General features: G+C 40.0%; 1 protein-coding gene across 1 annotated transcript; it reads right to left on the bottom strand.

The window, feature by feature from the left end:
* Positions 1-3763: 3763 nt before the first annotated feature.
* Positions 3764-4724, bottom strand: TACSTD2 (tumor associated calcium signal transducer 2). Its single transcript, XM_070939507.1, has one exon. The coding sequence runs from the start codon at positions 4722-4724 to the stop codon at positions 3798-3800; it is 927 nt and encodes a 308-aa protein (XP_070795608.1). The 3' UTR covers positions 3764-3797.
* Positions 4725-14883: the final 10159 nt, after the last annotated feature.

Here is a 14883-nt window from a genome sequence, read left to right as displayed (position 1 = left end):
ACTATTGTAAAGTTCCTGGCCTCATGGAAATGTAGCTTTCAGGAATCCTAATATATAGATAAATAGAGACAGAAGCAACTATTGCTACTAAATTTTTGCTGGACAACTGAGTTCTACATACTGCAGATTTGATGCTGGCTAGATACAGAACTCTTGAAGCTTCTGTAGGCGTTCATTTATAAACAATTTTTAGGAGTACCTGCATGACTGTAACACCTACAGAAAATAATTCTCCTAGTACGCAACACTTACAAATGCAATAACCTGTTTTCTTTTGCATCTGGTTTTTATTTTATTTATTTTATTTTACTTCAGATTTATATACCGCCCTTCTCCCTAGGGACTCAGGGCGGGGTACAGCCTAAAAACACATAAATACATAATACATAGATTAAGAACAGATTAAAAGGAAATATCTCAATTTGGCCCACAATTTAAAAAGACAAAGAAATTTAAAATCATTTAAAAGGATTTGTTAGGCCAGCCCGGCTTGTTGAAAAAGGAAAGTTTTAAGGGAACGGCGGAAGGCACGAAGGTCTTGGATTCTCCTTATCTCTGGGGGCAGTTGATTCCAGAGGGTGGGAGCCCCCACAGAGAAGGCCCTCCCCCTGGGGGTCACCAGCCTGCATTGCTTGGCTGATGGCACCCCGAGGAGGCCCTCTCTGTGGGAGCGCACGGGTCGATGGGAGGTCGTCGATGGCAGAAGGCGGTCTCGAAGATAACTAGGTCCTATGCCATGGAGCACTTTAAAGGTGGTAACCAACACCTTGAAGCGCACCCGGAAGACCACTGGGAGCCAGTGCAGCTCGCGCAGGAGCGGTGTTATGCGGGAGCACCATGCAGCTCCCGTAATTACCCGTGCGGCCGCATTCTGGACCAGTTGGAGCCTCCGGGTGCTCCTCAAGGGGAGCCCCATGTAGAGAGCTTTGCAGTAGTCCAGGCGAGAGGTGACGAGGGCATGAGTGACTGTGCACATGGAATCCCAATCAAGAAAGGAGCGCAACTGGCGAATCAGGCGAACCTGACAAAAGGTCCCCCTGGCAACAACTGTCAGATGTTCCTTCAAGGACAGCTGTGTATCCAGAAGGACACCCAGATTGTGCGCCCTCTCCACGGGGGCCAAAGACTCGTGCCCGATAGTCAGCAATGAAGTCAGCTGACTATATCGGGATGCCGGGAACCACAGCCACTCAGTCTTGGAAGGGTTGAGCTTGAGCCTGTTCCTCCCCATCCAGATCCGTACAGCCTCCAGGCACTGGGCCATCACTTCAAGGGCATCGCTGGGGTGGCCTGGGGTGGAGATGGTTAAGTTTGTATAATAAAATTGTGGGCCATCACTGAACACAAAGCACAATAGAGCTTATTCCAAAATCAAGACAGTTTGAACAAAACTCAGCTCCTTTCAATTCCAGCTCAAGGTTTTGAAAGAATAATTTAGAGCAGACTTTCAGAACAGCTTCAAGTTATACTTGCAACTCAGTGGATCCATTCTCTTACCAGTTGTTGGAAATCAAGTAAAAGCTATGCTAAGAAATCCTTCTTCATTGGAGCTTTTATTCAGTTACAATAGATAACTTGGACCTATTTCTGTGTAGGAAATAACGTAGGATGAGGAAAGCAATTGTGCAAGCTTTTAAAATTCATAATAACTATTCTAATAGCTTGTTACTGTAGGAGAGAAATATTGAGAACGTGACTATTTTACAATAGGGCAACATTTTTTTAGAGATGATTTTATTCTGCCTATATTGTATTATGTCATTGGTTAATCAAAGGACTGGCCTTAAAGATTAGATATTGCATATTGAACACTAAGCCTAACACTGAAGTTGCAGGAAGCACCGCATAAAACAGTGGATCAATATTCAAAGACTGGGTCTATCTGCAGTGAAACAAAGATGAGTTTAAAAAATTATAAGCATCCTTCCCTTTTTTTGCAATGTTATTTAGGTTGATTCCAATGGTGCATAGGTTTTTTATAGACTGCTAATTGTAGAAATGCATTGCCATTAATAATTACGTTTCAATCAGAGGTGGGCTGCTGGAGGTTCATAGGGGTTCAGGAGAACCTCTAGCTAAGATTCTGTGCAGTTCAGAGAACCCCCAAATCCCACTCCTGGCTGGGCCCCACCCCGCCCCACCCCGTCCTACCCCACCCCTCCCAGGAGTCCCCACACAGCCTGTTTTGGATGCAGGTAAGTAAAGGGCATGTGTGGAGGCTCGGAGAGGGTGAAAAATGGGCCTACCGGAAGTTCAGGAAGGCCTCCGGAGCCTGGAGAAGCCATTTTGGCCCTCCTGGAGGTTCGAGGAAAGCCTCCAGGGGAAAAATGCCCCCCCACCATAGCTGACTAGGCCACAGCCACCATGCCATGCCCACCCAGCAACCGGGCAGAGAACCCCTTACTAAAATTTTTGAAGCCCACCCCTGATTTCAACACCTAGTTTTAGATTGCTTGAAATTAAAATAAATAGAAAAGCATTGCTAGCGCTTACATTTTGGCAAAGTTACAAAGCTAAGAGGGAGTGCATTACTTATTTAAAGGATTGCCTTGGTAAACAAGAAACAGCAAGCCACGTGTCGTGTCCTAAGTGCTCAGCTGAATCATTTTTGGCTGTTAAACAGCAGAGGTGTGAGGGAAGTGAGTGGGGTTTTCCACAACTAAGTTACAAGGGAACAGCAATTATTTGCATGATGCCGGGTTTCCTTAGAACTGCACCAGCTTACCACGAAATAGTGCTACCATCAGATGAAAAGTGATGACGCTCTCAGGAAATAGTAGTAACTGAAATTAGGTCATCCAATTTAAAGTAGTCTAAGCAATTTACATACCACCATGTAAGTACTAGACAGTGCAACCTTATAGCAGACATTCAGCAAGGTACTCCAAAACGTATCCATAATATAAAAGCCAGAAGATCAGTAGTCAGTTTATGTCAGGTATGAACAACCAGACCCACACATGTAATGTAATGAGTCCAGGCTAATTTCCTGCCTGAGCCCTCCTCCCAAATGGGACGGTTGCTCTCCAACAGTTTATGAGGAAACTTGTGTCTTTCCACTATGGTGAAACTGCAACCTCTAGCAGCCTCAGCTAGCATGGATGACAGTGAGGAACACTGGAAACTGTAGTTCACTAAGACACATGCTCTCCACCCCAGTCTATAAAATATACAATTTACCGTCACGGAACTAAGTTTAACAGCATTTTAAAGTTAAGAAAATTTATTTAAAGACACCATTATGTTACACAAGATAGATTCCATTAGAAAAGTTATGCTGGCATTACTTTACAAAAGTAGCATTCTTAAAGTTTTAGATCTGGAACATAAGCAAATATTTTCAGTCAATTAAACTTACAAAATAAAAGTGTAACATTTTTAACAAACAAAAAGCCAATCTTAAATGTAGGAATAAGTCTTGTGCTTGAGAGACACAGAAAAAAATATTTTAATATACACATAAAAACAGGTATAGAAACAGAGTTGATAAATTAAGCTAACTCTGTAGCTATGGAACAACTTTGTTTTCTTAAAAAAACACCATGAAATGGGAACATTTCAGGAAGAGATTATAGCATTAGAATATTTTATCTCTCTGAAACTTCAAATATATCTTCAGTCTTCATCTATTTTCCATTTTGCAATTGGGGAAGATTCTACAAAGCTATTGTTTTTACCTTGATTATTATTAGAAGGAAAAATTAATGTCTCCTCCCCTTTGAACAACAGGGGATAATCTTATCTATTTTTCATTTCCCCAGTATCAAAATCTTAATTCTGCTTTCAGATTACAGCATCTACGAAACCCGATTTATTTGCATTTCGCCCATTTCCTTAATCTCAACTTTCTCATATTTTCCAGTCCTCCATCTCCTCATAAACACAAACACAGCAATCCCAATTAAAATGGCCACGAGAATCACCACAACCACTGCCACAATACCAACTTTCAGGAATTGCATTGAGAATTCTGGGGGGATTTCATCCACGTAGTAAACGAGGACTTTTTCAATATCTAATGGCTCTCCTTTGACCGTGATATTAAATTTATTATCGGAGACAAAAGGGGAGTCACTTTTGATGTCTTTTTCAAAGTAATAGGCTACATCTGCAATATCCACATCTCCATAAGACTTCTGCGAAGCGTTCTGTTTCAAGTCAATTTTGATGAATGGGTGATCATATTCAATAGATGAGATGAAGTTTGGGCGAAGCATATACCGGTTCTGAATGAGGTGCCGAAGACTGCTGGCTACTTCAGACTGGGAGAAGGGAGTTTCCCTCTCTTTGTGCTTGAGCTCGATGAAAATCCAGTTTGTTCTAACAAGCTTGTTGCATTGCATGTTTTTATCACTCTTATCCGTTCTCCTGACCCCAGCACTGTTCACACACCAACAAGTATCTGTATGATTGCATTGCCTGGCTTTGAAGATGCCGCTGTTTTCACAGTCTGGATCATACAGTCCATCATTGTCCAAAAAACCCGTTTCAGGCTTTGGAAACCTCTTGCCTCCTGGGGCAGTCGCCTCGGCCTTCATAAGCAGACATTTAGATGTCAGCGTTGAACAGTCCACTTTGTGATTTGAACCCCGAGCCTTGCAGACACAGCTGCCTTGCTCCATGGCACAATGTGTCCGTTTGTTGGTTGGACATGAGCAGTAATCATCTTCTGCCGATGCAGCCACGACCATCAAAAACAATACAATTCTGAAAGTAGCCTCCATAGGTTGGAGAAAGAGGAGCAGAAGTTGGCTTTAGAAAAGAGCAGGTGAATACAGCAGCCTAGACAAGATCCATCCACAGCAACAGCCTCCCAGTTTCTGTGTGACTGAATGCAACTCTTGCTTCCTCTCTTTGAAAATGAATGTCAGACCCACCCAATCAATTTAGTTGGTGACTCACAAACAAAACAGGTCATAACAGAGGTCCAAAAGCATACACCTTCTTCCATTAAGGTGTGGTAGCAACTCTCATTTCTTTCCTCCTACTGAATGAGGAAGTACAGGATGCCAAAAACACAGAAACCAATATAACACAACTATAAGCTCTTTTGTGAATTCAGGCACACCTGCCTCATGGGCTGAGGTAATAATATGCCAGGCTACATATTAATGAAAAACCATATTGCATTCTGGCTGGGGTATTCTGGGAATTGAAGTCCACACATCTTAAAATTGAGAAGGTGGAGAGACGCTAAGGTAGACTCATGTTGATTTCAGGGGTCAGTCAGTACACATAATGGGCAGAACTGAGGGATGCAGAAAAAAATGGCTCTCTTTCGAGTTTTTGAGGATTCAGTCGTTCTTGATGGTCAACTCTTCCGTGATTTAAGATGAACAGCTCTATAGTTCTTCCACTAAACAGTGATGACCCTGCAAATACGTGATAGTTCAGAGGAGTACTTAGAGGAATATTTGGTATCTCTTGAGATGACCCAAATGCTCCAGCCAGTTACATCTTCCTCTAATATGAAGTGGATTTTTGATGTCCCTGACAGAGTAATTTCGCACGGCCTATTCTTATTCACTTACAAAGTGTACCTCTGGCAAACACTGATATCTGCGAGGATGTCCACCAGGGAACCATGATTGACCAGTGCTCTATGGCAAATTGGGTTTTGCTTTGGCAGGATATGAGAAATGGCCTTTACAGTCAAATGGTATTTGGTGAAAGTTGCCCCCAGTCACACTGACCTTTAATATCTTGCTCTTCTCTAGATCACAGAAGTGCAGCATTCACACAATGAGGAAACCTCCATTTCAGCTCCCTATACAGAAAATATACTCCAAAGTATCTTTTAGTCTATTTTATAGTCTTTGTACTTCTCTGGTGGGTGTTGCTTGTGTTAGTTATTGTTGCTTGTGTTAGTTATTTTCAGTAAGTTTTTAAAAATTGGATCCCAATGCTTTTTCAAAAGTTTATTTATTATTTGTTAAACAAATTTATATGGCCCCTCCAACTCACATGTAGGTGACTATTGCGTTGTCATAAGAACACCTACATATTCTTAAAAGCTGCAGTACTTGGCTTTCAGTGGGAATTTTTATTTTCATTGCAAATGTCCAGAGTTGCACTATAAGAAACCAGTCTTGTAATATTTTCATGTCACATATCAAAAACTTTACTTTGCTCTGTCTCTGAGATATGTGCTACGATTTTGCTCTGGTAACCTTTGAGATATTGCAGACTGAGAATCCTGTAATAAACCAACTTTTGTCTCTGCACTTTTTACACACACAAGTAATGATTAACTAAAGTACTTCAATTACACAGTTTCGGAGGTGTGTATGTGCTCATGTTACTCATTTATAGTAGCAATAAGGAAGAAACCTGTAGTACCTTAAAGAGTAATTAAAGTTGTTATTCTTTAAGTTGCCACAAGACACTTTCTTATTTTAATTATTCAGTTAGTGCCTAGTATTATGTCTGCCAACTGATTTGGGATAACTATCTCTGAAACCAGTATATCGCTTCTTTTCTGTTCCTCAATGCTTCTCCAATGTTACTCATCAAACACTATTGCTTGAGCTCTTTCTCCTGCAGGTGTTACTTCCTCCTACTATTTTATTACTGCCAAAACATTCCTCAGTGTATCATTAGAAGTACTGGCTAGAAAAGTGTGCAGCTCTCTGAAAGCATCAGGGGGAAAAAAAACAGGCAAAATTTGAAAGCAGCTTTCCCAAGCACTCAATGCATAGCGACCGAATGCCAATCTGGCTGAAAATTTTAGGCTCTGCAGAGTGCCAGGATGTCAAACAGGTTTTGAGAAAGTAAATAACTTTCTTATTTCAGAACTGAAATAAGAACTGAAGCACAGGAAAGGGATAATTGAAGGGGAATGAAAAGCAGGATAGGATAATTTCCACTTTTATGACAACCACCATGACTATTAACTGGGTATCAGTTCATTTATTATAGTATTTCTGTACGTAAAACAGAATACAATCAAGTGTATGATAGGTAGTCCTCAACTTACAATAATTTGTTTAGTGATCTTTTGAAGTTGCAATGGCACTGAAAAAAGTGACTTATGACTATTTTTGACACTTTAGACCGCTGTAGCATCCCCATGGTCATGTGATAAAAATTCAGATGCTTAACAACTGGTTCATATTTATGACAGTTGCAGTGTCCCGGGGTCATGTGATCACCTTTTGCAACCTTCTGACAAGCAAAGTCAATTCACTTAACAACTGCAGTATTAACTTAGCAACTGCACAGATTCATTTAACAATTGTGACAAGGAAGGTTGTAAAATGGGGCAAAATTCACTTAACAAATTCTCTCTTAGCATCATAAATTTTGGGATCAATTGTGGTCATAAATTGAGGACTAACTGTACTAGCAGATATGTCTGCAAGAGCATAAAACACCGGTGTCCAACCTTGCAGCATTGAAGACTTGACGACTTCAACTCCCAGAATTCCCCAAGGTTGACATAGAAGAAATCAAGATGGTAGCTGTGACCATGGGATTGAAGCCCCCCCCCTTTTATGTGTGTCACACAGAAGCCATGTGAAAGATGACTGGAGTTCAATCCCACAATCACAGCTGCCTTCTTGACTTTTTTGACACACACTGCAGGTTCTATGATTGTGGAACGATCTATGAAATATCCTCTCTCCTGAAAATTCCATGCAAACAGAATCCTAATATAGAAAGGAGGAAAAATTCTGCCCAGTAATAATTGCTGTGTTATTTTATGGGGTAATCTGTGCTTTCCGTGTGTATATTCATGTTTTCCCATGGGGAAACTCTGAAAGTCATGCCTCTTACCCAGGATTACATGAATGACTCTTGTGAGCTCAGCCACCTGAGCTTTGGTGGGCCCCTCCTGCCATAAAAATAATAATGGAATATTATAATGCATATAATGGAATAATGGAAACTGATTTTCAACATTTTCTTCATGTTTGTTCAGAGAAATGGGAACAGTATGTAATAGAGGCATTATTTTGTAACAGCAATCTGTTGTTGCCAATTATGTCTGCCACCTCTGATTAAAGATACTAAATTTTAGTATTCACACCATGCTTATCGATTATGAATAAGTTGGTTGGTTGGTTGGCGGTTCACATTTTGGGCTCAAAAGGTAAACGTTACTTGCCTGTCTTATTAAAAAGCATAATTATAAGTAGATATTTAAAAAGCATGAAAATCAATAACTTAATTTTCATCTTTAAAAGAAAAAGTAATAAAAGATGGGTGCCTGGTGTTTATTGTGCTTAAAAGAGATGTTGGTCCTGTTCCCATCTGCAATTTGGAAAAGTGCTGTTTAACAGCTCAAGTATAGTTCTGTAGCAGCTAAGTTTTTGACCACCAAGGGGCTATTTTGAATATGATCTCTCCTATCTATTATAGTTGACTGAAACCTTCTGTTTTACTTAGTCTCAGCTCTCCAACAACATCTGAGTATAAATAACATTATCTTTCATTCCATAATTACTACAAAGATTAAAGATATATATATATATATATGCATATTCTTTCTAGCCAGGTTCCACCTATGTAAGCTAAGTTTTTCTTCAGCCCTAGTTCTGTGAAATCTCATTCACAAGTTTCTGGGCTTTTTGTATCCTGCTGAAAAGCAACAACTCTGTGCTGTCTCCCAAATTGCAGCACAGAGTTGTTGCTTTTCAGCAGGATACAAAAAGCCCAGAAACTTGTGAATGAGATTTCACAGAACTAGGGCTGAAGAACAACTTAGCTTACATAGGTGGAACCTGGCTAGAAAGAATATGCATATATATATATATATATATGTTTTCTCAGGTTTTCGCGGGTGTTTGTATGTAGGTCTTTGGTTATTCGGGTCTTCTCCCACGTAAAATTGGAAGTGTCTTGGCGACGTTTCGACGAAGTCTCATTCGTCATCTTCAGGCTGGTGTTCTCGGCTTCGTGCTTCCAGGAGCAATGGAAGCACGAAGCCGAGAACACCAGCCTGAAGATGACGAATGAGACTTCATCGAAACGTCGCCAAGACACTTCCAATTTTACGTGGGAGAAGACCCGAATAACCAAAGACCTACATATATATATATATATATATATATATATATATATGTATGTATGTATGTATGTATGTATGTATGTATGTATGTATGTATGTATGTTTGTTTGTTTGTTTGTTTGTTTATTTATTTATTTATTTATTTATTTATTTATTTATTTATTTATTTCATTATATTGGCTAGTTTCCTATTCCCAGAGATTTCCAGGCCACCTACAATTGAAGTCAGGCAAACCAAAAACACAGACCAAATCATACAATGAAACTATCAAGTTAAATCCAATATTGGCCCAGAACAACAAGATGCACAGGGAAAAAATACTGCAGACTAATTCTATCAGAATAAGAACACAATAATCCATCACTGTCAGAAGAAGCTAACATAATAGTTCTGATCAGTCTTGAGATAAAGTAAATTACTTTGGCTTTTTTTTTTTTTTTTAAAAAGGCATGCACTCAAAGCTTTTAACAAAAGTGTCGTAATTAGTATTAATTCATTCTCTGACCTATGTAGAATCAGGAAGACTACGCAAGCAGTAAGTCATCCGTAGAAAAGATGTTACTCTACAAATGTTGAGGGAAACAAGAGGAGCACAGGAACTTGTCACCTATTCATTTAAATTCTCCTGTAAACTGTCAATTCCTTTGTATTTGTAAGGCAATATACGGACTGTACAGCCTGTAAAGCTTTCCAGCAGGCATCTGCAGCTGAATCAGGAGGACACATCTTTCTGCAAATGCTTGTTTTAATGTGATACCATGCTGATTTTCCATAGCTGTTCCATTTGCACGAACCTATCCAAGAAAATTGTCTCCATAAGGTTCTCATTGCCTGTTTTTCAGGACAAGGGGTGGGGTCTAGAGTTAAGATTGATGGCTTGGCATCTATTTATCTTGCTTTTCGTGAGTTATTTAATAATGGGTCAAAAGCAATAAGGTGTGTGAACCATCCTTCATTGGAAAAGACAACTGGTTAAGTAAGTCCTTATTTCCATACATTTACATGGATCAAGGATTGCACCATTTATTTAGCTATGCAATTTTATCCTTGCTTCAGTCCAGAGCAGAGGTCTTCAAACTTGGCAGCTTTAAGACTTGTGGACTTCAACTCCCAGAATTCTCCAGCCAGCTATGCTGGGAGTTGAAGTCCACAAGTCTTAAAGCTGCCAAGTTTGAAAACCTCTGGTCCAGAGGGACTCTAGGAGTTTAAAGATAATTTTTTAAATAACCTAATGAAAACAATAACATTAAAGCACAACTATAGCGTCATAACATATTACACTATTACCTTAAGTACTACCTCTAGCCCTCACTGCTCTATAGCAGGGGTGTCAAAATGACGGCCTGTGGGTTGGATGCATCATATGCAGGACACACACACACACACACACACACACACACACACACACGGCTCTGCAAAGGCAAAAAACATAGTGATATGTTATATGATGTGATCGAGTTTGACACCCGTGCTCCATAGCTACTCCTGAAGTCCTTCCAGAAAATCCAAGTTTTTACTAACTTCTGGAAAACCCTAAGAGTAGGGACCAGCCTCACCTCTGGGGGCTGGTTCAGAGCCAGGAAATGGGAATTTCCACCAAAAAAAAAAAATGCTTGCTGCTTCATTTTTAGGCAGCCCTAGTTACCTTGAGGTAAGATAGGCAGCCTATAAATGGAATGAATGAATGAATGAATGAATGAATGAATGAATGAATGAATGAATGAATGAATAAATAAATAAATAAATAAATCCATATTTGTGATTTATCTAATCATCTTAAATTCTTAGAAACAGTCTTCTTTATTAAACAATATTGCAGGAGAGGCACAGGAGACTTTAGTGAGAACCCAAACTGGAATCCAGTGTCTCGGATCTCACCATGGACGCATAAATATAAGTATTAAAAGATTTGGAATATATGGATCTCACGGGGTCTCCTCAAAACAATTTATGGGACTAATACAGTAAATTTATTCTGCATACAGCTTCCTAACGTTTTCATTCTCCTCTCCAGAACTTCCTAATCAAAATAAAGATCCCATGTTCACATGAAGACTTTCTTCCATTATTTCTCTGTGGTAGATAACAAGATGCTTAACAGTTGAGCCCCTCTCTTGATAAGGACGTATACCTGAACTGGCTTACAGCACAACTAACTTGATAATTTCAGTCACAACCATAGTTGTTCCAGACCACTAATTTCTAGCCAGCAGATTGGAACTGAATACGTGTTTCAAATTCAGGATTTTTGCACAGCTCTAACCAACCTTTGCGTAGAATTCAATGTTTTTGCTTTCTTCCTCTTGCTTTAAGACTTAAGAATTATCTTGCAGTGCTAAATAGAACTATTTAAAGCTCTTCTGTACTGCTTGGCAACTTTAAGACTTGTGGACTTCAGTTCCCAGAATTCCCATCAGGCATGCTTGAAATCCACAGGTCCTAAAGTTGCCAAATTGGACACCTCTCATATATATGTAGCCTGAGTGCATACTCACATGAATTCTGAAAATGAACAACACTGACATTTAGAATATTTTTTGGCATGGGTTGTTCCTCTGCGCTACCAGTTTAATTACTTACCCAATAATTCCAGGATGAATCAGACGAATTTTACCTTCCCTTTTGGCCAAAAGTAATCTGAGAACCTGCACTCACGTTTTTGATTTGTCCTTTTATAAAACCGGATGCCATTTCCCGGAACTTCTTTGGCAACTGGCATCATATCATGTTCTATTGACATATTCCTGTCCTACTTTTTCCTTCTCCTCCCTGTTTTCCAGTTTCTCATCTATGCTAGGTCAGAGCCATTTAGGTGAGTCATCACATTTTGCTTAATGTTCACATTTATATCCTGTGTCTCATTCAATCTAAACTTTTACTCCTGGTAACTGAACTATTTGAGCTGAATCTTTATCCTATCCCTTGAGTTAGAAAACAAAATTAGATCATTATCTACAGTAGAAATTGTGGGGATTGTGTGGAAGAATTTGATGGAAAGCTGACCACTTTAATAATTATGAATTCCAAGGATGGAATCCTGTATCCTTCAGACATTTGTGTTGTCTGTTGTTCTGTTGCGAGTAGTCAAGCTGTCGTAAGAAACATCAGGAAGGTCATGTTATCTATCCCTTGATAATTTCCCCTTTCTGGGAAAGCAAAATGTCTTGGAGAGACAAAAACAAACCTGTCCCCAGCTTTTCAATGGTGGCACCATCCCTTTAAAGCATGTTCAGGAAAGTTTCCTTTTCAAATTCTCGTTTCTTCTGCTCATTAAAAGCAATCATGGGAAATCCCTTGACATTGATTTCCTACTTGGTCCGCTATGCTTTTTCCATAGACTCCAATCTTTCATCCAGAACCAAACAGATGGATGAAGACTTCAGCCTCCGACAGACTGCAGATAATCCGTTCTTTTTATCTCTTCCTTCCAACTCCACAAAAGTATCTTTGTGGAAGAAAAGAGCTCTCTCTCTGATGTTAAGGTCTGCATGAAAATGTCAGAAAAGGCACGTGCTCAGGTCTTTTGAGACCAGGTCAGAGTTCACTTCTGTCAGACTGACTGCTGGGCAGCTGAATGAGAAGTACATCAACATCATCGCCTACCTAACAAAATGAAACTCAATGTAGGGAAAAGTAAAATACTGGTACAGATTAGGTGAAACTTGATTCAATAGCAGTAACTGCAAGATGGATCTTGCAGTGTTAGTGGACAATCACTTAATTATGAGCCAGCAGTGTACTGCAAATGTCAAAAAAGCCAACATAGTCCTAGGCTGCATTAGTACCTTTATAAGACCTTGGTAAGACTACATTTGCAATATTGCATCCAGTTTTCGTCACCACAATATATAAAAAAATTTTTGAGACTCAGAGTGCAGAGAAGAGCAATAAAGATGATTAGGGAGATGGAGGCTAGAACAGTTGCAAGAATTGGGCATGTCTAGTCTAGTGAAAAGGACTAGAGGTGATAGGATAGCAGTGTTCCAATATTTGAAGGACCACCACAAAGAAGAGAGGATCAACATATATATCAAAGCACCAGAAGACAAGACAAACACCAATGGTTGGAAACTAACCAAGGAGAGAAGCAACCTAGAGCTAAGGAGAAGATTCCTGAGAATAAGCCAGTGGAATGGTTTGCCTTCAGAAGTTGTGAGTGCTCCATCATTGGAGGCTTTTAAAAACACATTAGACAGCCAATTGTCTGAAATGGTATAGGGTCTCTTGCTTGAGCAGGGGTCTGGACTAGAAGACCTCCAAGGTCCCTTCCAACTCTGTTAGTCTGTTTGATCAGCTCCAGCAAGGACAGACTTTCTACTGATCAGGGTGCTATCCTATAGCAAACCTTCAACCTTATGCCTGAACTGTTCCTACTCTTGACGAGCCAGATGATGCCTTGTTCATCAAGGCATGTGTTTCACTGCAGTATGTAAACAAAGCTTTTGATTAGAAATTACTTGTGGAGCTTTAGACGCTAGGTATAGAGACAATGTCAAGTATATTATATTCACATAACAGCTGCTATATTCAGGCTTTCCAATTAACCAAGAAATGGTATAGGAGAGTGATGGTGAACCTTTTCGGCACGGAGTACCCAAACTGGAATGTGCATGTGCATTGGAGCCAGAAACCAGACTAGGTGGACAGCGCACACATGCGCACCAGCCAGCTGGTCTCGCATGCTGGAGCCCCAGAAACCCAAAGACCAGCTGGTTGGCACGCATGTGTGTGCCTGCCACCTGGTCTTCTGGTTTCCAACACGTGCATTCGCGCCAGCTAGCTGGCCTTCGCGCATACCGGAACACCGGAAACCTGAAGAGCAGTTGGTGATGGCGCACGTGCTCACAGAGAGGGCCCTGCATGCCACCTCTGGCACGCGTGCCATAGGTTCACCATCTCGGGTATAGGAAATGCAAAATATTTCCCATTCAAAAAATTCCATTTCCAGTACAGAAAGCTCCATCCCAGAGTGGAAAGCAAGTTTCATATACTACAATATGAAACAAGCTATTTTGGTCATTTTTAAAATTTGTGTCAAGCTCCCAAATTAACCGAACCAGGCCATTTTGTTCTCTTACCAGCTTTTGCAGGAAGCTTAGTATATAAAGCGAAAAGGTGAAATCGACAGAACAATTTCTTTTAAGGCTTTTTCTGACCCAACATCCATTTCACAAAAAATAAAATGATGAGGCTCGGTTACAATTGTCAAGTCAGCTACTTCTCACAAGGAGAGTGGGGAAAAAACAACCACTTACAAGAAAATGCCAATTTCACTAGAGCAAACGGGAGACATTTGGAGAAATGTAGCACAACTACCATTTTTAAAAAATCAGTGTTGCATCCAGGTTTATGTTTTCCTAAAAAGTTTTTTCTGCTGACAGTACAGATTCTTCCTTCACATAGCCTCAAAATCTATTGTGATGGCTCCTCCAAATATTAAGGTCAGATTTTGGCAGCTGGGGAGGGGAGGGGGAGAGAAAGGAAAAATCAGTTTCATTAGTAGTCTGCTACACCAAGATGATGACTTCCAGCCCATGTAAAACACACCAAATATGTACACACTGCCTATAGTAATCTCTCATTGCAGAAAGCTCTTTGCCCAAATCCATTTAGCCCATAAACACGTGCTCTGCTTGTCTTTTGTACAGCACCGTTTAAAAGAAAATGCTTGCTGAAGTCATTAAAAAAAAAAAAACTCCTACAGGCCAAAGACGTTTTTGCAAATAAAGATTAGCAGAGAAGACCGACTGACACTTCACCTGTATATCCCAACTCTCCTGTTTTTTATTTTGTTTTAAATAAGAGGCAGTAGCAGTCCAATGATTCAAGCTTTTAAGCTTTTTTTTTCCTCAGAATGAGTTATGGGAATAGT

This window comes from Pituophis catenifer, unplaced genomic scaffold (genome assembly GCF_029215685.1).
Source record: "Pituophis catenifer annectens isolate HBS135680 unplaced genomic scaffold, rPitCat1.0.hap2 SCAF_3, whole genome shotgun sequence".
Lineage (NCBI taxonomy): Eukaryota > Metazoa > Chordata > Lepidosauria > Squamata > Colubridae > Pituophis > Pituophis catenifer.
The sequence above is the reverse complement of the archived record's forward strand: the minus strand, read 5'-3'. Positions and strand labels throughout refer to the sequence as shown.